At 47.5% G+C, this 24,420-nt stretch overlaps 1 protein-coding gene across 2 annotated transcripts; it reads left to right on the plus strand.

The window, feature by feature from the left end:
• LOC137429582 (uncharacterized) lies at positions 1-23,529 on the plus strand. 2 transcript variants are annotated; one of them, XM_078779594.1, is made up of 8 exons: positions 1-300; positions 3,664-3,744; positions 3,859-4,062; positions 8,096-8,170; positions 8,265-8,395; positions 15,603-15,720; positions 15,815-16,025; positions 20,224-23,529. In XM_078779594.1, the coding sequence occupies exons 1-8, from the start codon at positions 148-150 to the stop codon at positions 21,312-21,314; spliced, it is 2,064 nt and encodes a 687-aa protein (XP_078635720.1). In that variant the 5' UTR covers positions 1-147; the 3' UTR covers positions 21,315-23,529. The 2 variants fall into 2 exon arrangements, with proteins under 2 accessions (XP_078635720.1, XP_078635722.1); XM_078779596.1 differs by having other exon boundaries at positions 273-497.
• The last annotated feature ends 891 nt before the right edge of the window (positions 23,530-24,420 follow it).

Raw genomic sequence — 24,420 nt, forward strand, 5'->3', positions numbered from 1 at the left:
ATATAGATTTTTTTTTTTTTATCTCCTCATGGACGACGCTCGAAATGCTGCGCCGCTCGACATTGTCCTGATGTGTTTCCCGTCCAGTGCAGGAGTTCTCGCATGACCTTTGACATGAGTCATCACGCATATGCTAATGCCACGTAGATGGTGGGCGGGGTCGCGTTTTACTTTTGGTTTCCTTGCGGATGTTGGGTAATCACCTCCTCCCACCTCCTTCGCTCAACGAGAGAACGAATGGGGGGATTGCACAGCTCGGAGAATCCCGGCTTGGGGACTGAGGGTTACCATGTGCTAAAGGTGAGTGATTGGGTGGTGTTACCTGCCTCACTTCCTGTCCTGCATTGACGTTCAGAATATTCAAACCTTTGCCACGTGCACCTGCGAGGATGAGACCACTCCCCCTCCTCCGACTAACAGCAACACCTCCTCTTTCATCCTTTCGACACGACGATCCCGATCCCTCACGATGGCATGAACGAGTCACACCTTTGGAGGTCGATTTCGATTTTATAGAAAATACCGAATAAAGTTACACGGAAAGTGGTGGATGGAGTTTGGGGGGTGGTGGATGGAGCAGGGTGGTGGTGGATGGAGCGGGGTGGGGGTGGTGGAGTTGGGTGGGGGTGGATGGAGCAGGGTGGTGGTGGTGGAGTTAGGTTGGGGTGGCGGAGTTAGGTGGGGGTGGCGGAGTTAGGTGGGGGTGGCGGAGTTAGGTGGGGGTGGCGGAGTTAGGTGGGGGTGGCGGAGTTATGTGGGGGTGGCGGAGTTATGTGGGGGTGGCGGAGTTATGTGGGGGTGGTGGAGTTATGTGGGGGTGGTGGAGTTATGTGGGGGTGGTGGAGTTATGTGGGGGTGGTGGAGTTATGTGGGGGTGGTGGAGTTATGTGGGGGTGGTGGAGTTATGTGGGGGTGGTGGAGTTATGTGGGGGTGGTGGGGATGGGGGTGGTGGAGTTAGGTGGGGATGGGGGTGGTGGAGTTAGGTGGGGATGGGGGTGGTGGAGTTAGGTGGGGATGGGGGTGGTGGAGTTAGGTGGGGATGGGGGGTGGTGGAGTTAGGTGGGGATGGGGGTGGTGGAGTTAGGTGGGGATGGGGGTGGTGGAGTTAGGTGGGGATGGGGGTGGTGGAGTTAGGTGGGGATGGGGGTGGTGGAGTTAGGTGGGGATGGGGGTGGTGGAGTTAGGTGGGGATGGGGGTGGTGGAGTTAGGTGGGGATGGGGTGGTGGAGTTAGGTGCGGATGGGGGTGGTGGAGTTAGGTGCCGATGGGGGTGGTGGAGTTAGGTGCGGATGGGGGTGGTGGAGTTGGGTGCGGATGGGGGTGGATGGAGTTGGGTGGGGGTGGATGGAGTTGGGTGGGGGTGGATGGAGTTGGGTGGGGGTGGATGGAGTTGGGTGGGGGTGGATGGAGTTGGGTGGGGGTGGATGGAGCAGGGTAGCGGTGGATGGAGCAGGGTAGCGGTGGATGGAGCAGGGTAGCGGTGGATGGAGCAGGGTAGCGGTGGATGGAGCAGGGTAGCGGTGGATGGAGCAGGGTAGCGGTGGATGGAGCAGGGTAGCGGTGAATGGAGCAGGGTGGTGGTGCTGGAGTTGGATGGAACAGGGTGGTGCTGGATGGAGCAGGGTGGTGGTGCTGGATGGAGAGGGGTGGTGGTGCTGGATGGAGTGGGGTGGTGGTGCTGGATGGAGTGGGGTGGTGGTGGTGGATTTGGGTGGTGGTGGTGATGAATTTGGGTGGTGGTGATGAATTTGGGTGGTGGTGGATGGAGCAGGGTGGTGGTGATGAATTTGGGTGGTGGTGGATGGAGCAGGGTGGTGGTGGATGGAGCAGGGTGGTGGTGGATGGAGCAGGGTGGTGGTGGTTGTGGAGTTTGGTGGTGGTGGTTGTGGAGTTTGGTGGTGGTGGTTGTGGAGTTCGGTGGTGGATGGAGCGGGGTGGTGGTGGTGGATGGAGTTTGGGGGAGGTGGATGGAGTTTGGGGGTGGGAGATGGAGTTTGGGGGTGGTAGATGGAGTTTGGGGGTGGTAGATGGAGTTTGGGGGTGGTAGATTGAGTTTGGGAGTGGTAGATGGAGTTTCGGGGTGGTCGATGGACTGTGGTGGTTTTTGGAGCAGTGTTGTGGTGGATAAAGTGGGGTGGTGGTAATGGAATTGGGGGGTGGTGATGGAGTTGGGTGGTGGTGATGGAGGTGGGTGGTGGTGGATGAAACAGGGTGTTGGTAGATGGAGCTTGGGGGTGGTAGATGGAGTTTGGGAGTGGTAGATGGAGTTTGGGGGTGGTCGATGGACTGTGGTGGTTTTTGGAGCAGTGTGGTGGTGGATAAAGCAGGGTGGTGGTAATGGAATTGGTGGGTGGTGATGGAGTTGGGTGGTGGTGATGGAGGTGGGTGGTGGTGATGGAGGTGGGTGGTGGTGATGGAGGTGGGTGGTGGTGATGGAGGTGGATGGTGGTGATGGAGGTGGGTGGTGGTGATGGAGGTGGGTGATGGTGGATGGAACACGGTTGTGGTGGTGAATGGAATTGGGTGGTGGTGGTGGTGACGGAGTGTGGTGGTGGTGGTGGTGGTGGATGGATGGATGGATTTGGGGGGTGGTGATGGAGTGGGGTTGTGCTGTCGAAAAGTATTGCCCAACGTCATGTTGGTGGAATTCTTTGATGTCATTTATTTTTACCCTCGTGCCTCGAGGACTATCGAATGGTCATGGCTGTGTGCCCCTGGTCGTTTTGATCCTTCATTCCGTGCCTTCTACAATCTCCCCTCCCCAATCCACAATCGCCCCCCTACCTACTTTATCCACCCCCCCCCCCCCAATCTACACTCCACCCCCCCCCCAAAAACCTACAATCTCACCCCCCCGGTCCACAATATCCACCCACCCACAACCCACACTCTCCCCCCCCCCCCGCACACTCTCCCCCCCCCCCCCCCCGCAATCTACACTCTCCCCTCCCCCCCCCCCGCAACCTACACTCTCCCCCGCCCCCCTCCAACCTACACTCTCCCCCCTCCCAAACCTATAATCTCCTGCCCCCCCCCAACTCACAACCGCGCAGCCCCCAACCTACAATCTCCCCCCCCCCCCCCCCCCACAAACATACACTCTCCCCCCTTTCCCCAACCTACAACCTCCCCTCACGAGTGTAATGCACGAGTAAAGGTTCACACTGAGTGTTTAATTTGAAGTGTATTGAGCGAGTGAGTGGATGAAACACACATGTCGTGACGATGCAGAAATGGATATAAAATGGCGCCTGTGACTACAAAGTTTTGCGAAGAGTTGTGTCGCTACTCCTATTATATACGGACTCTAACATACGCAATCCCCACACCACGTACCTCCACACCGCGTACCTCCACACCGCGTACCTCCGCACCAAGTGCCTCCACACCGCGTGCCTCCACACCGCGTCCCTCCACACGGCGTACCTCCGCACCGCGTACCTCCGCACCGCGTGCCTCCGCACCGCGTCCCTCCACACCACCCTCTCCCCTCCCACCTATCAAACCCCCCACTCCCGTGCATGATTGACAATTGACCATGTCCTGTGTCAAAGTTCCATGTAACTGGCTCGAGCTGGTTATTTGGTGCTACCTTCAGCTTCAACAACATCATTTCGTCTAAACAAGGTATAATTTCATCTGTGTACAACTGTCTGCCACAGGTGCATGAGAACTCACCTGGTCACAAAGCTGGCCTCGAGGTCTGCTTTGATTTCATCCTTTCCATCGGAGAAACGCGACTGGTAATGAAATCTGGCCTTGTGTGCGGTCACATTGGTGTTGAGATGAAAAACGGCTCGATACGGCAGAGCATGTCCATTGAATGTCTGCCCACCTCGCCCACTTTCCTTCTGTAGAACGGTGACAAGTACAAGCTGCAGGAAGTTCTGCTTGAACATGTGGAGAAGCCTGTACCGATGGTCGTTTACAACACCAAGACTCAAGATGTCCGGGAAGTCACCATCACACCGAGCACGCTCTGGGATGGTCCGGGCCTGCTCGGTGTGAACATCTGTTACTCGAGTTTCGATAAAGCCGATGAGAAAGTCTGGCACATTCTGGTGAGATTGGGTTGTTAGACTTGAGGTAAGGCTGGTACCTGTGTGGTATAAATCATAACGGGTTCATATGGCTGATGTATTAGCCATGTCTGCATTTAGTCCGTCCGATTACCTCCAACACTGAAGGTGGACGAAAGTTATGTTTTCATCCTTGTCTGTCTGTGAACAGGATATCTCGAAAGGTTGTGGGTTTCAGACGAAACTCGGTAGACAGGTTGGGTGTGCGACGACGATTAATTGATTCGATTTTGGTGAAGATCCAGATCCGAGAATCTTTTAAAGTGATTCTTGATCACCATTGAGTACAACAACAACAACATGCATTTTAAGGCCATTTTCTCTGAGAAATCCATGACATTCTTCTCCATTTTGCCCTATTTCTGCATCTCTCCTTGTTAACCCCCTTGCCCGCATTTCTTCTTCCACCATCTTTAGCCAAGTCTTTCTCGGTCTTCCCCGTCCTCTACTTCCTTCTACATTCATTTCCATCACTCTTCTCAACCAGTCACTTTCATCCTTCCTCAACACATGACCAAACCATCTCAACCTGTTCCTCTTCACAGCATCCATCACAGGCTGTATTCCCATCATCTTTTGCAATTCATCATTTGTCTTCCTCTCTCTCAACGATACTCCGCACATCCACCGAACCATTCGCATTTCCACGCTTTCCAGCCTTCGTTGCTGCTCTACGTTCATTACCCATGTCTCGCTCCCATAAATCATAACACTTCTCACACCTGCAGCATACACCTTTCCCTTTAGCTTCAACGACACTGCCCTCCTCCTCAGCACGCCACTCAGTTCCCGAAACTTCTTCCATGCACATCTCACTCTAGCAACCGTTGCCGAGTCTGATCCACCTTCTCCATTCAGCACGTCTCCTCGGTAGCAAAATGTTTTCACACCTTCCAGCTTCACGCCGTCTCCAAGATCCAACTCAACATTTCCTCCATCTGCAGCTCCCTCTATGCACACGTTACACTTGAATGTAGCTGCCACACTGGTTAATGACCCTCTCAGACCACTACATTTTTGATGAACCCACTCAGCGCACATTGTACATTGAATGGAGTTCACTCCGACACCCTTCCTGCACATAGCACATGGCCACTTCCCAGTTCTTTCCACCTCACCACGTGCTTTACCACTTGCCATCACCTTCGTCTTTCCGATATTCACCTTCCAACCTTTTGCCTCCATACATTCCTTCCACTTGTTAATCTTCTCCTTCAGTCCATCCATACTTTCCGCAATCAACACCAGATCATCTGCATACAACAACTCCCACGGTAAACCCTCCTTTACGTTCCGAGCCAGCCCCTCCATCATGGCTACAAATAATAGTGGACTTGGTACCGACCCCTGATGCACTCCCACCTTCACCTCAAACTCACCACTGTTCCCGTCCTTCATCCTTACAGCTGTGCGCGCTCTTCTGTACATTGCCATCACGACTCTGATCAACCATTCCTCCACTCCTAACTTCCTCAATGCCCATGTCACTACTTCACGTGGAACCCTATCGAATGCTTTCTCCAGATCAACAAACCCAAGAAACAACTTCTTCCTCTTCTCCATGTACTTCTCCTGCAACTGCCTTACAATAAAAAGTGCGTCTATCGTTCCTCTTCCTGGCATAAATCCAAACTGCATCTCGTCGATCTTCACTTTCTTCTTTATCCTCCTCTCCAACACCCTTTCCAATACCTTCATTCCATGCTCCAATAACTTTATCGCTCGATATGAGCCACCGTCCAGAGGGTCACCTTTCCCCTTGTATAGGAGGACGAGGGTACTCAGTTCCAAATTCACTGGAATGCGGCCTTCTTTCACCACCAGATTACAGATCTCTGTCATTCTCTTCACACCCCAACTTCCTGCTGCCTTCAACATATCTCCCACAACTCCCTTCGGCCCTCCTGCTTTTCTACTCTTCATTGCTTTTATCACTTCCTCAACTTCCTTCTCAGTTATCTTCTCTGCCGGTCCTAAAACTGGGTTACTCTCTATGTTGCCATCCCATTCATTCTCTGCATTCAACAGCATTTCCATATATCTCTTCCATCTTCCTTTAATTCCGTCTGGGTCCACAACGATTTGGTCCACTTCATCCTTCAAGCAACTCACCCCCATCACATCGCACCTCTCTTTCGCTATTTGCTTTGCAATCCTGAATACCGCTCTCTGACTCTCTTCCGAATCCAAGCGTTCTCCAAACATTTTCCTACATGCCTCCTGCGGCTTTGCTACCTCTTTCTTTGCAGCCTTCTTGGCTGCCTTATAACTTTCATGCCCTGCCTTTTCTGCCCCCGTACCCTTTGCCTTCTGCCACTCCTTGAACTTCTTCCTCTTCTCATCAGTCCTCTTTCCAAATTCATCATCCCACCACCATGTTTCCGAGTGCCTCGGTGGTCCTTTTGTCCATCTACATACCTCACCAACGGCTCCCAACAGACTATCTTTCATTGACATCCAACCACTTTCAAGCTCAACCACATCATCCTCTACCCTACTCAGCCTCTCTTTTAATGCCTCCCTCACTGTCTCCTCTTTCAACCTCCACACCTTCATTCTCGGTTTCTACTTCACCCGCCGAGCTCTCCTCGCACCTTTCACCCTTATGTCGCAGACAACCAAGTGGTGTTGTGAAACAGCCTCCTCCCCCGGGATCACCTTTGTGTCCCGGAGGTTCCTCCTATCCCGCCTACGCACCATCAGGTAGTTAACGGTTGTCGTCGACCCACCTGACGTGTATGTAACAAACTTATTATCCTCTTTCTGGTACAACTTCCTCATCTTTCACGTTTTCCATCAGCTTCGCTATTGCACACCAGAACTTGTCGGTCTCTTCATCGCTCCGACCGACCTGCGGAGCATATCCCGAGATGACGTTCACCAAGAGCTTTCCAATCATCATTTTCACCATCATCAACCTATCACTCACTCTAATCATACTCACCACACTGTCTATAAACTCCTCAGAAAACAGGACACCAACACCATTCACGCCCTCCGGGCACCCTTGCCACACGAACTTGTATTTCTGTCCCTGCCTACCCTTCACCATTCTCACACCACTTCCCTTCCATCTCGTCTCCTGCACAATGCACACAACAAATGTCCACTCTTCTTCTGATCAATACTTCCACCACTTCTGATCTCCCTGTCATTGTCCCTACATTCCATGTCCGAAACCTCAGAAACCGATCTCCACGTCGGGCATCAAATGTTTCGTTGTCATAAATGGAGTGTTTTCCACCCTTGCTTCGATCGGGTTCCCGCCCCACCCCCCCCCCCCCCCCCCACCTTGAGTTTTGACCAAGAGGGAGTGAGGTCCCCCACGGGGTACTTCTGGCTGTACCCTGCCCATATGTCGTTGTAATTGTCATGGTTCCCTTTTTGAAGCAATGTTTTATGGCCGGATGCCCTTCCTGACGCCAATCCTTTTCGTCGCCTCTTACGACACGCAGGGATATGGTGTACCTATTCTAAACCGGGGTACACACCGGTATTGATCATCATTGAGTGATGCGGGTAAAACCGATATAAAGCAGGATATCAAACAATTATGGACGGATTCGGCCAAAACTCGGTGGACAGGTTGGGTGTGTGACAAGGATGAATGGATTCGATTTTAATGAAGATTCGAATCTGGATCCGGATCAATTAAAATTTTTGTTTTTAATTTTCTAAGTGATTCTTCACCATTGAGTGATGGCCAAAATGATATATGGGATGATATTTCAAAAAGTTGTGGACAACTTGTGGCAAAACGAGGTGGCTGACTGAGTTGGTTAGGCATGGAATACAATGGGATACATGGGATACCATGGGATACAAAACATAAACCATTCGGCCTGCTGGAGGTATGCTCTCTACCAGGTGTCATTCTAGTTTGATTATTTGTTTATCTGTGTGTTGTCCTCATTCCTCAGAGTGAGATTCTGTTTGAAGTTTGTCGAGTATTTAATTGGTTAAATAATATAATCGTATTGTCCAATCACCGACCTTCTTTCTGTCTTATTGACAGGATGTGGAAGACAATTCTCCAGCCTCCCTTGCCGGCCTACAGCCTTTCACAGATTATATAATGGGGATCGAGGAGGTATGGAATACCAATTATTTTGTGGAGCGCTTCGTGCCCGAGGAGGGGACATTTCGAATGTGAAGTTTTTCTTCCTTCCGTGTGCTATTTTCAGTCAGAGGATCTGTTTCCTGTTGTTGAGGCCCATGTGGGAAAGCAGTTGCAGCTGTACATGTACAACTCGAGCACCGATAGTTGTCGAGAGGTGATGATAACTCCTAGCCGCACCTGGGGAGGTGAGGGCAGGTGAGAGATACCAAGTGGAATGGCACCTTACATCTATATTTTGCTTTATTTATCAAAGATCATCAGTTATTTTATATGTTACGTTTAAGTGTAGGACTCAAGTCCTTTGCACTCATTTTTGTTCATTGTTCATCTTCATACATTAAATAAGACTTGGAAGTGCTCAAGGAAGTGCAAGTACAGTATAACCTTGAGCTGTGTCCAGGGATCACACATGGTCAATATCGTTTTGGTTTAAGGGAGTGTTTTTATTCAGGAGTGTCTTGTCGTGCCAGCATTCCCTAGGTTGTCTCCACTGTACCCTTTACTTTTGGGTTATCTCCTGAAAAAACTTCCAAGAGTAGATCACTGGGTAAGTGGCCGAGCGCATATCTATTATATCATCCGAACCATGAGGTCTGTCCGTGCGTTTGTCTGTCTCCCCTTTCCGGCGGCCGCTTCCGGCACTGCTTTTGAAAATCTTGCACAAGGCAAAGCTCAACATTGAACCAGAAGAAGAGCATGGTACCGAACAAGATACATTTTAAAAGTATAAACTATAACTAAAACATAGAATCGGTGTGTTTAACAGTGCGTTAAGATATGACCTGAAGATTAATACAAAGTTGAACAAACGGCTACGGCTTCCCCTTCGCTCCCACCTTTTGTTCATATGTGTGTTGTACCGTCCACCAAACAGTGATGACTCAATCTACATCTCGCTGTCTGATAATATGGACCAACTTCTATCTACCCATCCCAACTCTCTCTTCCTCATATGTGGTGACTTCAATTGTCACCATGCCAGTTGGCTGGGTGTGGGTACCCCTCTCACCAGCCATGGCTCTTCAGCAAAGGACTTCTGCGACTCACTGGGACTGACACAATCTGTCAATTTCCCGACCCGGATCTCAGTCAACGGAGCATCTTCTCTTCTGGACTTGGTTATGACTAACTTCCCTGAAAATGTCTGCTGCTCTTCTTCTGCTCCAATCGGCTCATCTGATCATGTGCTTGTCAAAGTGGACATCTCTCTGACCATTCTCAGAGAGCCTCCTCAGCGTCGACGAGTCTGGCATTTCACTCAGGCCAACTGGCACGGTCTTCAAGCAGCCATCAATCATCTGGACTGGTCTCCCATCTCTACCGCCTCTGACATCAACTCATCCTGGGAATTCTTTCAAAGTAAATTGCTCTCTCTCATGCACAGATTTATACCATCTCGTCTTCAGTTGTCATACCCTTCCTCCCGTCCATGGTACACGGAATCTTGTGGTGAGGCTGTTGCCCTGAAACAACTTGCTTTCGTCTCCTGGAAAGCAAATCCAACGGAAGGAAATCTCATTTCCTTTCACAAAGCCTGAAACAAGTGTGTGTCCACCCTCAGGAGAGCCAGGAAACAATATCTCACCGTTCTCAAGACTGAACTCTCTTATCTCCAACTCTCTTATCTCTTATCTTATCTCTCTTAGTATCTCTCTTATGTGTGTCCACCCTCAGGAGAGCCAGGAAACAATATCTCTCCATTCTCAAGACCGAACTCTCTTATCTGTCTCCCTCTTCCAAATCCTGGTGGCGTCTGGTCAAATCCGTTTCTGGTGTTTGTTCCCCCTCCATCCCCTCCCTTACCTCAAATGGCTACACAGCTGACTCCGCACGTGAAAAAGCTGAATGCCTCAACTCTGTGTTTGCCTCTAAATCTTGTGTCCCAAACCCATCCCTCTCTGTACCCACCATACCCAGTCGTACCCTGCTGCTCCTGGACTCCGTGTCCTTTCCTCCTGACAAGGTGGAAAAGTTTCTGTCAACCCTCGTCTCTGATTCTGCAACTGGACCCGACGGCATCAGCCCACGGGTCCTAAAATCCTGCTCTGCTGCTCTATCTCACCCTCTCTCTGTTCTCTTCACCCTCTCTTTTGCTCAAGGTCAACTGCCATCTGCTTGGAAATCAGCCAACATCACCGCTTTGCACAAAAAAGGTGCAAAAACAGATCCTAGCAACTACAGACCAATCAGCCTTCTCCCAATTATCAGCAAAGTCATGGAATCCATCATTGCTTCGGATATGAAATCTTTCCTCTTCTCCAATGGCTTGATCTCTGATCATCAATTTGGTTTCAGACCAGGTCACTCTACTCTGGACATGCTGCTTCTGCTGTCTCAACAATGGATGGAGGTCCTCAATGCCAAACAGGAAATTAGAGCTGTCTCCCTCGACATATCACGTGCCTTCGACACGGTATGGCACCCCGCTCTGCTCACCAAACTCTCCTCCTTTGGTATCCATGGAAATCTCCACGCATGGCTGGCGGACTTCCTCTCTAGTCGTCGTCAACGTGTGGCCCTGAATGGGTTTCTCTCATCTCCTCTTCCTGTTCAGGCTGGAGTTCCCCAAGGCAGTGTTCTGGGCCCCGTGCTTTTTCTGGTCTTCATCAATGATCTCTCTGACTCTCTCGAAAATCCTCTCTATCTCTTTGCTGATGACTCCACTCTCTGCCGCTCCATTCCTCTTCCCTCAGATCGGCAGTCTGCTGCCTCCTCACTCTCTGAAGACCTGGACAAAATCACAGACTGGTCAAACAAGTGGAACATGTCTTTCAATCCTGACAAATCTCACACTCTTACTATGTCTCTCCGAAAAGATCGACTGGACAACCCTCCCATCTACTTTCTCAACAATCCTCTCCAAGAAGTTCTGTCGCTCAAGATTTTGGGTCTCACTATCTGCCATGATCTTTCTTGGGAAAACCACATTTCCAAGCTGGCCTCCAAAGCCAGTCGCCGACTGGGCATCCTCTGTCGTGCAAAGTCCTTCCTCGGCACACCTGAGCTCCTCACCACATACAAGGCTTTCATCCGCAGCTCAATAGAATACTGTTCTCCCCTATGGGCCGGTGCTCCTGCCTCACACCTAGCTCGGCTTCACGCCGTTGAAACCAAAGCTTTCAGAATTATTGGAATCTCCCACGATGAAGCTATCTCTGAGGGCCTTTCACTCACTCACCGCAGGCAGGTAGGTGGTCTTTCTGTCTTCTACCGACTCCTCTCCGGCCTTGCACCCCCAGCTCTCTCTGTGCTCTGTCCCCCAAATATTCCTACAGGTCGCACAAGATCTGCCAGCAACCCTCTGATGGTTAAACTGCCGAAATCTCGGCTCTCTGCTCACCTTCACTCTTTCATTCCTCTTTTCTCCCGCCTCTGGAACAAACTCCCTCACTCCCTTCAATCCCACTCCTCCCTCCAGGTCTTTAAAACAGCTGTTCACCACCATCTCTTATCTTCCCCCATCCAAAACCTTGATCTTTTCAACCCCGCTAATTCACCCCAGATCCACCTTGTTTGAAATTCCAACTTCTTTCCTGGAAGTCCTGGCAGTGTCCATATGTTTTATACCTCTCCCACCGCCCCCTTCCCATGCCCCCCCCCCCCCCCCCAAAGCCCTCGCCCTCTCTCAGATCTCTCGATGTCTCCATGTCTCTCGGTCCCTGCTCTCAAATGTTGTGTTTGTGTCCTTCCCCCTCTCTCCCCATCTTGTCTACCGCTCCCGATGTTATATGTTTTATGTGTCGGTTTGTCTTTCTGTGTGATTAATGTTCGCTCTTTCACGAGCCTCGATCTTGCATACAAAAAAAAAAAAAAAAAAAAAAAAAAAAAAAATCTGTCTCCCTCTTCCAAATCCTGGTGGCGTCTGGTCAAATCTGTTTCTGGTGTTTGTTCCCCCTCCATCCCCTCCCTCACCTCAAACGGCTTAACGGCTGACTCCGCACGTGAAAAAGCTGAATGCCTCAACTTTGTGTTTGCCTCTAAATCTTGTGTCCCAAACCCATCCCTCTCTGTACCCACCGTACCCAGTCGTACCCAGCTGCTCCTGGACTCTGTGTCCTTTCCTCCTGACAAGGTGGAAAAGTTTCTGTCAACCCTCGACTCTGATTCTGCAACTGGTCCTGACGGCATCAGCCCACGAGTCCTAAAATCATGTTCTTCCGCTCTTTTACTCCCTCTTTCTGTTCTCTTCACCCTCTCTTTTGCTCAAGGTCATCTGCCATCTGCTTGGAAATCAGCCAACATCACCGCTTTGCACAAAAAAGGTGCAAAAACAGATCCTAGCAACTACAGACCAATCAGCCTTCTCCAAATTATCAGCAAAGTCATGGAATCCATCATTGCTTCAGATATGAAATCTTTCCTCTTCTCCAATGGCTTGATCTCTGATCATCAATTTGGTTTCAGACCTGGTCACTCTACTCTGGACATGCTGCTTCTGCTTTCTCAACAATGGATGGAGGTCCTCAACGCCAAACAGGAAATTAGAGCTGTCTCCCTTGACATTTCACGTGCCTTCGATATGGTCTGGCACCCTGCTCTGCTCACCAAACTCTCCTCCTTTGGTATCCATGGAAATCTCCACGCATGGCTGGCGGACTTCCTCTCTGGTCGTAGTCAACGTGTGGCCCTGAATGGGTTTCTCTCATCTCCTCTTCCTGTTCAGGCTGGAGTTCCCCAAGGTAGTGTTCTGGGCCCTGTGCTTTTTCTGGTCTTCATCAATGATCTCTCTGACTCTCTTGAAAATCCTCTCTATCTCCTTGCTGACGACTATACTCTCTGTCGCTCCATTCCTCATCCCTCAGATCGGCAGTCTGCAGCCTCCTCACTCTCTGCAGACCTGGACAAAATCACAGACTGGGCAAACAAATGGAACATGTATTTCAATCCTGATAAATCTCACACTCTTACGATGTCTCTCCGAAAAGACCGACTGGACAACCCTCCCATCCACTTTCTGAATAATCCTCTCCAAGAAGTTCCGTCACTCAAGCTTTTGGGTCTCACTATTTGCCATGATCTTTCCTGGGAAAACCACATTTCAAATCTGGCCTCCAAAGCCAGTCGCCGACTGGGCATCCTCCGTCGTGCGAAGTCCTTCCTTGGCACACCTGAGCTCCTCACCACATACAAGGCTTTCATCCGCAGCTCTATGGAATACTGCTCTCCCCTCTGGTCTGGTGCTCCTGCCTCACACCTAGCTCGTCTTCACGCTGTTGAAACCAAAGCGTTCAGAATCATTGGAATCTCCCGCGATAAAGCTAACTCCAAGGGCCTTTCACTCACTCACCGCAGGCAGGTTGGTGGTCTTTCTGTCTTCTACCGACTCCTCTCTGGCCTTGCCCCCCCAGCTCTCTCTGGGCTCTGTCCCCCAAATATTCCTACACGTCGCACAAGATCTGCCTGCAACCCTCTTATGGTTAAACTGCCAAAATCAAGACTTTCTGCTCACCTTCACTCCTTCATTCCTCTTTTCTCCCGCCTCTGGAACAAACTCCCTCACTCTCTTCAATCCCACTCCACCCTCCAGGTCTTTAAAACAGCTGTTCACCACCATCTCTTATCCTCCCCCATCCAAAACCTTGATCTTTTCTACCCCCGCTAATTTCGGTCCCCTTGTGTTTTTTACCTCTCCCTCCCCCCCCCCACCCTCCCCACGCCTCCTCCCCCCAAGCCCTCTCCCTCCCACACTTCTCCCTGCTCTCAAATGTTGTGGTTGTGTGCTTCCCCTTCTCTCCCCATCTTGTCTTCCGCTCCCTCTTTTTGTATATCTTGTTTGTCTGGTTGATTTGTTTGTGAAATAAATGTTAGCTCTTTCACGAGCCTCGATTCAGTATACAAAAAAAACAAAAAAAGAACATGTCAGTGTTGTTAACAACAGTTACCTATGGTGAAAGTCTTTGAACAAAAGTTGTGGTGCAAGGTGACCTTGTAATTTAAAAAAAAACCACTTTGCATTGTAACCTAAAAATAACATTTCATAATAAACTTGAGATGTCCAAAATAAACTTGAATTTAATACTCGGACTTTGATGAAATCCATTAGGGTTCCAGTGTACGCCCTGGGTCGAGGAGTTTGGCGTTTTAAACCTTGGCCAAGTAATGATTTATATGAATGACTAAAAATGGTGCGTTTTGCTTCCTTGCTTGCTGCTTAACATTTATAAAGGATAGAGCATCGACAGAGACAGAGAGAGAACGAGAGAGAGAGAGAAGCTCAACATTCACTTTTGAAATGATGGAAGAACAGGCATGAATATTGGTAATGCCAACTTTTTTAGCAAGTTGGACTTTTTTTTTTTTTTTTTTTTTTTTTTTTGGACGAATCCCACCTCCACTACCCGATGTTGCACCGCCATTTTACGGTGGGTGGTATAAGTAGGTTAGAGCTTTGGCCCTGAGTGAAGCCAAGAGTACAACACAATTAACATTTTAAAAATCTATAAATAATTTAAGTTGATAGATGAACTTTAATCTTTTCCATCACTGGGAATGGGTACTTTTTCTGGTAATAAAATAATGCCACCCTGACCGTCAGGACAAACTCGATGGCGTTTTGTAAATATGCAATTTTTCAACTCTGGTGCCCTTTTCTCTTTTTTGGACCTGGAGAGAACACGATCAACAATGTTATGGTCCTTGAATTGCAAAAATAAAGAAAAAATAGGAAAGGTGTCCCAAAAAAATGGACTGGATGGAGCAAGTGTCCAATCTGCTTTTCCTCCCATCCTTCCACTTATTAAAACTTATTAAAAATAACTTATTAAACTTATTAAAAATAAAAGGCGTGGTGTTGGCTTAGCGGTTAGGGTGCCGGCTTGGGATTCTAGGATCCTGGGTTTGAATCCTGGTCGATCGCTGAATTAACGCCAGGGCGGTTGACTCAGCCTGTCATCCTTGCGCGGTCGGCAAATTGAGTGCCAGTTGACTGGTAATTCCCTGTGTGTCGCAAGAGGCGACTAACAGGGTTGGTGGCAGGGAGGGCATCCGTCCATAAAACATTGCTTCAAAAAGGGGACCACGGTGCCGATAAAGGACCACGGTGCCCGATAAAGGACAACCACTGCTCTGTGGGGAAAATGGCCTTTCAAGGTGGTTCTTTTTTTTTCTTTTTCTTCCACTTACTAGCCTCAAAAGGTTGCACGTTAGTTCATGTGAAATTATTTGAAGTTTCAATCGATGTTCCACTTTGAAGTGCAAAGTTGTGGTTAGTAGTTGTGCAGTAATTTCACTGCACCTCTGGTAGCTGAGCAGACCAAAACATCGTGGAAGATGCAGAAGTAAAGGTGTTTGCCTCCAAATTGAATGCATCAACTCGCATGTTTTGTTGTTCGGTTTGATAACAATCCCAAAACTATCACAATTATATTAACACCATTGTTGTTCCCTTTTCTTTTATTCACAGCCTCGGTTGTAAAGTTGGCTACGGTTACCTTCATCGGATTCCAAGAACTGCAGTGCAGCATCCAAAGAGGCAAAACCTTTCGGATAACGCGACTTCTTCACAAGGTCTTGCTCCGCAGGTGAGAAGGAACAAGTACCTTTGATCCTAACGTTTGAGTTGTACTCTTCAACTTTGGAGCTGATATAGAGGATAACACTGAAACACCTGTTTAGGCTCTCGCAGATAAACCAGTCACAGTTCCTGCTCCACCAACATCCTCCGTCGTGGACTTACCAACCGCCATTGCGGCCCCAACGACCACCTTCCATGAAGAAGTGCTCTGTTCGGGAATGGGACTGCATCCAGGTGCGATCATCCCGAACCTGACAAATGATGCGGCATCCATTGACTTGCCAATCAACCCCATTGTCCATTTGGCTGCAGGTTTGTGAGTTTGCCCTTTGTGTTGATACAAACTGGTTATAAAATTAACAAGTTGGAAAAGATGGTGAGGTGTTTATCTGAAACGGTATGTTTGAATTTTCATTCTCGGATTGTTTATTTATAAACAGGCATGGATCTTGGTAATCATGGGGCGAAAGCTTCCCTCCCCCCCCCCCCAACCTAGTGTATATATATATATATTGTTACGTGCTCCTCCCCAACCCCCTGGTCACGGTGTACCTCCGAGCCCCGAGAGGAGTCACGGCAGAAAAATGTGTTATTCTGTATGTCAAAGATCAATGGTGAAGCCACACCAATTGTTACCAACAAACAAATATTGTATTAAGATCACACAAGAATAACAGTACAACAATAATTGTAATCAAAAGTACAATCAATATATATCCTATGATGGTACCATCAGTTTCGTAATATATAACTCACTGTGCTCCAACTGAGTGAAACAAGAACATTCCCCAATGTCTCTATTCCCGGCTTCAAGCCAAAGTTGATTCCGGCTTCAAGCCAAAGTCGATCCGCTCCAGCGATCGTCAGAACGATGTCCAATCGAGACCAGAATCCCGTTCGGATGACAAATACAGTCCCGCTGCCAAAGCTGCGCAAAGGCGCTCTCAAGGCGACTGGGAAATCCAAAGGCGCCCTCCAGGCGACTGGGAAATCACACCCTCGGGTATGGACGTTTCATGGCTCACAGTCGGCGAACCGCAAATTAACCTTCAAAATCCACGTTGCACACACACACGCCAGATAAACGTCTGAATGCGGTGAAAACGGCTGAAGCGAAGCAAAGAACTTGCGCGACGCGCAAAGCGCGCGAGTCAAGATGGCCGACGGCCCGTACTCGAGACGTAACGGCAGTCCAACGATTCTCTTCAGAATCGACCGCAAAACCTGACACGCAGGTTGATCTGTCACAGCGATAACAACTCTGTCGCAGGAATCCCTTTCCCGGGAAACCCAAAAGTTCGCTGGTGACCTCCGTTCGCTAGCGTTGGCTCAAACCCTCAACGCCACTCGGCTTCTTCCCCGATTCACTCGCGCCGCCTTTTTTTTCTCCTCTTCCTCTTCGTCGTCGTCCGGTTCCGGTTTCATTTAAAACTAACTTTTTTTACCTTTTGAAAATAATAATTGTACATGGAATCAAAAATGTTTCCAGTGGATGAAAACCACAACGGAAGTGACGAATACGTACCTATATACATATATATATATATATATATATATATACATATATATATATATATATATATACATATATATATATATATATATATATATATATATATATATATATATATATATATATATATATACAGTGGTACCTCGGCTTACGAGTGCCCCAACGTACGAGTTTTTCGGGATACGAGCCGTCGCTCGGGCGGTTTGTTGCTTTGGGATACGAGCCGAGATCCGATGTACGAGCTCAAAAAATTTATTTTTTTGAATTTTCCGGTTGTGGCTTCCGGTTCCGGTCACGTGGTTATCTTGCCGTGAAAGCATCTCTGCTTGGATATAAAACACGCAATCGTCGAAATACATGAGCGAGGAATCTCCTTGCTCCAGCCGGTGACGTCATCGGCGGGGATCCCCGCCTCCAGAGTGGCTGGTCACGTGACCGCCAAAGCGTGTCGCGCGTGCGGGTATAATGAGCTACACCTGTGGATCACGTGACCACGGAAGCACGCCTCGCTTGAGAGGCATGGCTTTCGGTTTGCGTTTTGCTTTATAAGGCGCGATAAATGGGCTTTTGAGTGTTAGCGGTTCATGGCGTTGACGGTTCATGACGGTTCATGACGGTTCATGACGGTTCATGGCGTTGACGGTCAAAAACCCATTACATCAATTTTACCAGGCACTGTACAGTAAGTACAGTGGACACCAAATGCACGGTGGAAGGCTAGAAGTAGAAGATCGTCCAAGACAAGTGAGAATAAGCCATACTTTGGAGATGACGTCATTCGCTGGTCCGATAACCAAAGATGTGGTATAAAAAACCAGGTGAGCTAACAATGCAGCAATGAAGGAATTCGGCCAAGGCACCGGCACACAACGACCTACCTACATCGAAAGACTCAATGCCAATGGTGACAGAAGCCAAGACGGCCGGCTTAAACACCGCCGAAAGACCACGGTGTACCAACTTACGATGCAGAACATCTTGCACTTAATATGATGACAACAGGTGCCATCCTCTGACGTACCATTACAGGTACAGGTACAGTACACGTGAGCACAGAGCAAAAGTTCACTGAAACCGAGATTAAGAAAAAAGAAAAAACACCTCGTGGTCCGTGCTCGATATCCGAGTTTCAATCTTTTCAAACACATGATGCTCTCGGTCACGGTATCTCCTGCGAGCTGCTTCTCCTTCAACCACACAAACAACAACTTCTCCATATCTTCATGGATAGAGGTCCGGAGCTTTGAAATAATCGTAACGCCCTTGGCTGGCGTTATAGCCTTTATGGACTCCTTCTGCTTCAAAATCGTACATATCGTAGAAGGAGTACGATCGTACTGCCTCGCCAAGTCGACAACACGCACACCTCACCTGGCATGCTCTTCTCCTCTGCTTAATAAAACCAGTTTATTTCTTTACATTCTCTTGTATTATGTACAGTATATACGAGGTCGTGCTTGTTTATACATTATTTGTTATTTATAAAGTACATTTTTGTTATTTAAAAGCACCTAACAAAAAAAATTGGTGTTTTTTTTTTGAGGCTGGAACGGATTAATAGCATTTCAATGCATTTGAATGGGAAAATTTGCTTTGACTTACGAGCGATTTGGCTTACGAGCTCCGTCACGGAACGGATTAAACTCGTAAGCCGAGGTACCACTGTATATATATATATATATATATATATATATATATATATATATATATATATATATATATATATATATATATATATCAGTCACTATGCGACCTTCATATCATCAGTGGAGAACCGCCAGCAAGGTGTCCCATACAGCTGCTGCTGCACCTTGCTGGAGCGATACGCACCGCCTGCCACGCGGTGACGTTATCTCTGGTATCCACTCATCATATGGAGTCGACCTGGTTGCGGTTGGGAGTTACTAATAATGGTATCTGTAATCTGGTTCTCCAACCTAATGAGCGGACAACATGACGTCATCGCCATGCACGTCCGCCTTGCCTGCAAAGTTCCAGAGGAACCATCTAGCAGTGCGTCATTACGGATTATAAATACAGATACTGTCACAAGTGCATGCAAAACTCACAGTTACCGACCTGGTTTCGCCCTTGTTGGGGCTTCATCAGGGCAACGCAGTGAGGCTTTCCATACACTTGTAACTCTGTGACCCTTTCGGTTTTTATATCAGTCACTATGCGACCTTCATATCATCAGTGGAGAACCGCCAGCAAGGTGTCCCATACAGCTGCTGCTGCACCTTGCTGGGAGCGATACGCACCGCCTGCCACGCGGTGACGTTATCTCTGGTATCCACTCATCATATGGAGTCGACCTGGTTGCGGTTGGAAGTTACTTTATAATCCGTAATGACGCACTGCTAGATGGTTCCTCTGGAACTTTGCAGGCAAGGCGGACGTGCATGGCGATGACGTCATGTTGTCCGCTCATTAGGTTGGAGAACCAGATTACAGATACCATTATATATATATATATATATACACATATATATATATATATATATATATATATATATATATATATATATATCCAGTGGTTAAGGGAGGCAGGGGAGGTGTCGAGGGATGCAGACAAGACTGTTCTTTGAACTTTTGAGTAGCAAAGATTGGAACTTTATTCACTTCCTCAATGTATTAACTTTAAAAAAAATAAATTGTTAAATGCATTATTTATGGGCCAAACTGCTTTTTCATAAAATCGGTCTCTGGTGATGTACCACTACAAATAAATCTGTTGTCAACTACAAATAAATATGATTTATGAGGTGATTTTTCTTCTTCTGGCAATTGGCCTTTTTATTCCACAAGTATCAAAACGTATCCCCCTCCATCCACCCAGCCCCATAATTATCCACCTCTACCGATTGTTTTTTCAGCCACCCAGCTTTTGTGGATCTATGCCTGTTTGGAACATTAATTTGGCTCATTGTAAGTTAACTAATCTGTGTCCTGCCAGGAGGTTATTCCATGATTATACATACTGTCCATTATTTTCAGATGCTCCTGCCATCCTGCAGTTCTGTGATCCCAAACCAAGCTTGCAGCCACCTCAATCGAACGTCTTGCACTATCCTTGCCTCGCTCCAGATTCCTCTGCTCTGCCCGAGCTGCAGAGCGTCCACGATCATCCTACCGCAAAGATATCCGCCACACCCGAAGGCTGCACCACGCCGATCCCCATCGTGGTTGGTGCAGAGATGCAAATAAAGGGCGAGACCATCGTTCCAAGTTCCAACAATTCCGATCTACCAGGAATAGAGACGAACATTGATAACCAGGAAGTAGCAACACCATTTTATGAACAAGGTCGATGTGAGAAAACAGAGGAAAAGGTCAATGAATTGTTAGAAGAGGAAACTAACACACAGAAAATTGTGAAATCATTTGAGGAAGATACGAGTGAGAATTGTGTTTTCTCCTCGGAGGTTATGAGTAAAGTGGGAGAGAGAGAAGAGGGGGGAGACATTTTGGCAGTGGAATCATTACGGGAAGAAGAATTGGAAAATAACTGCACGGTTAAGGATGCACAAAAGGCACAAGAGGAAGAACAGCAATACCAAATGGAAGATGCTCTCGCTGTTGATGAGGGAGAAAAGGTATTTGTTGGGTTCACAACAAAATGTCAGGAAAAGGAGGAAATTCAGTTGCAGGTCCAGGAAGTGATAGAAGGGCAGAACTTTGATGGCAATACTGATGAGCTGGAAAACCAAGAGCCAGAGAAACCTTTGTCAAGAGAGAAGTATGGAAATAATTTTGTGGCAGAAGAAACAAAGTTTTCAAAAGAACAAGGGTCAGGTAAATTAGAGGTGACTGATAATAGGTCGGAGGAAGATGATTTGGATAAAGCAGCGGATGATCAGGAAGCAGAGAGGACACTGGAGAAACCTGAAGTGGAGCAGCACTTTGAAGAAGAAAAAGAAGAAAATTTAATTTTGAAAGATCAGCAATCTTATGCATTGGATGAAGAAACTTTAGACGACGACGAAGAAGTAACGCCAAGAGCTGAAGATGAAGCGAGAAAGATGTTCGAAGATCTGCAGATGAAGGGTAATTCGGTTGAACAGGAAGTCGCAAATAAAGAATTTTGAGGAAAAGCAAAGTAGGTTTGAACAAAGGTTGGTTGTGACTTTTGAACAAAGTTATTCGTTCAATCCCACCTGCTGTGTTCGCTTGTGACATTCATGGGAATAACACTCGACAACAATGCTGTCTTATCAACCGTGCGTCGCTACACCTGTGTCCATCTTGTAGGCCTCGCGTGTTAAACATGAGGTGTACATTTGATCTCTGACAATCCCGAGGTGTAATCGCAACAGCACTTATTTACGTGTAAATGAACTTTTTGGCACTACACTTGCTAAGAGACCAAAGGTCGGTATCGGTTAATACTTTTACGAGGTATGCAAGTCTATCTATCCTATGCACAAGAGATGGCTGCCTATGCAAAGCAAACCTCACGTCCGTTACAAAGAGGCCCCTTTGAGGTTCAGTTCTCATGCTCAAAGATAGAAAGTTTACCTTGTTTGGTACAACTCGTGCGATCTGTTGGATTTTTTTTTAAACCCAATCTGTGTTGGAACCACAGTTATAATTACCGTGGACATATCTCGTTGGAATAGCAAATCTGGGTTAAGGATCATCGATTGTTGGTGCGCGAGCACCGCATCGGCAGAAAACCTGCAGTCACTGTCTTTTGATATAATGGACATCGTTTTTGTACAATATGAAGGTATACCGTTAAATGATTGTTCTTATTAAAGAAAACTTTCTGAAGATGCAGCGTCACAGCTGCGCCGAATAACCTTGGGACAAAACGGTCACATCTTTATCATTTACACCTTTAGCAGAATGGTTTTGGTGCTTTCATGGATTTATATTGTTTTGCATTTCCTTTTATTGTTTTAAAGGTTTTTTTTGACATTTGGAATTTCTTGATCCACCAACCCCCACCTCCCCATATAATGTTTTCATGCCTGTAATTTTCATCAGCACGTACACTGGACAGAAAAAAGTTTAACCAAGCATGTTTGTCTGTAGAATGTCTTTATAATGTCATGTTTGCATTGTGTTTAAAACCATTTTTTATCTCAAAATCCATCTCTGCTCTCATGTGAAAACGTTTTTTTTTTTTTTTCATGTTTCAGTTCTCATGTGAAAACTTTTTTCCCCTGTTTCAGTTCTCATGTGAAAACGTTTTTTTTTTTTCATGTTTCAGTTCTCATGTGAAAACTTTTTTCCCCTGTTTCAGTTCTCATGTGAAAACTTTTTTTCCCCTGTTTCAGTTCTCATGTGAAAATTTAAAAAGTTTGCCTGGAAATGATCGCACAGTTCAGCCTTTTTGCCGTGGAATTATCCGCAACACAAAAAAGATTAACAGGAGTGGAGCTTCGACTGTGCGTGCACATTGCCCCAGGTTTGCTGTGCAAAATTATTTTCACATGACGAATGTCAGTGGCATAATGAAAACTTTAAATTGTTCATCAAATTGACATAAAAAGATCAAATACAGCCACTTTCGGCAATCTGAGCAAGTACCGTGATGTATGATGCACACGTCACGTGGAACAGAGAGGTCCTGATGTAAATCCATCTTTCAATGGCGCACTATGTTTCATCCATGAACATGTAACTATGACCGCTTATTTATAATCAGAGACCCAACTTGATATTTATCTTCTTTAAAAAAAATCCTGCTCCATGCCATGTCGCTACGTCAGCATCCGTTAAGGTGTGCAAACAAATGATTCGATGTAACTTCCTGAGCGCTAACCTTTCAACAAATATTCCGATGAGAAAAAAAAACCTTTTGACGTTCGTTCCATTGTGGGTTCATTTCGCCAACGATGAAAACAATCTGAGCTTCCAATTCTACACACCAATCAGAAACCCCCCCCCCCCCCCCCCCCCAATCAGAAATCAACAATTCCATCTTCTAACGGTCACGTCAACATCAACATTGATCTCTTCACGACATTGATAAACCCAAACTTCCATCCAAGATGCACAACAATATCAGTAAAATGTCAACATCAAACACCTTGTGTGAATCAACAAATGATCACGTTCGATATTTATCGGTCGCCATTTACCTGCGTCTCTTCACGACTTCATTTGATTGTTCCAGTTTATTCTCCAAGACTTTTAAATATGATGGTTTTTAATATTATAACAAGTTCGTTTCCCAATAATGGTACAATTTGATTACTTTTCTTCCCATTGTTTCCTTTTGTGCATTCACTGTTTTATGCTTTTTTGGAACTTGATTTTGTTTGTTCAAAAATATAAATGTTTGCATGAACGAAACATGAGCTTCATGGTTTATTTATTTATTTGTATTTAAAAATGCTTTTGGTATTGGAGATTATTTGATCACTTGTGCACCAATATTGAGTTCCTCTCCTCTGTCACCTTTTCCTCTCCTCTACCCCCCTTTACTCTACTCCACCCCCTTTCCTCGACTCCACCACCGTTCCTCTCCTCTGCCCCCCTTTTCCTCTCCTCTGCTCCCCTTTCCTCTCCTCTGCCCCCCTTTCCTCTCCTCTGCTCCCCTTTCCTCTCCTCTGCTCCCCTTTCCTCTCCTCTGCTCCCCTTTCCTCTCCTCTACCCCCCTTTACTCTACTCCACCCCCTTTCCTCGACTCCACCACCGTTCCTCTCCTCTGCCCCCCTTTTCCTCTCCTCTGCTCCCCTTTCCTCTCCTCTGCTCCCCTTTCCTCTCCTCTGCTCCCCTTTCCTCTCCTCTGCCCCCCTTTCCTCTCCTCTGCTCCCCTTTCCTCTCCTCTGCTCCCCTTTCCTCTCCTCTGCTCCCCTTTCCTCTCCTCTTCCCCCCCTTTCCTCTCCTCTGCACCCCCTTTCCTCTCCTCTGCACCCCATTTCCTCTGCTCTTCCTCCCTTTCCTCTCCTCTGCCCCCCTTTCCTCTCCTCTGCTCCCCTTTCCTCTCCTCTGCCCCCCTTTCCTCTCCTCTGCTCCCCTTTCCTCTCATCTGCTCCCCTTTCCTCTCCTCTTCCCCCCCTTTCCTCTCCTCTGCACCCCCTTTCCTCTCCTCTGCACCCCATTTCCTCTGCTCTTCCTCCCTTTCCTCTCCTCTGCCCCCCTTTCCTCTCCTCTGCTCCCCTTTCCTCCCCTCTGCCCCCCTTTCCTCTCCTCTGCTCCCCTTTCCTCCCCTCTGCCCCCCCTTTCCTCTCCTCTGCCCCC

The sequence above is a fragment of the Myxine glutinosa genome, chromosome 6, assembly GCF_964187855.1.
Source record: "Myxine glutinosa chromosome 6, kmMyxGlut1.1, whole genome shotgun sequence".
NCBI classification, from domain to species: Eukaryota; Metazoa; Chordata; class Myxini; order Myxiniformes; family Myxinidae; genus Myxine; species Myxine glutinosa.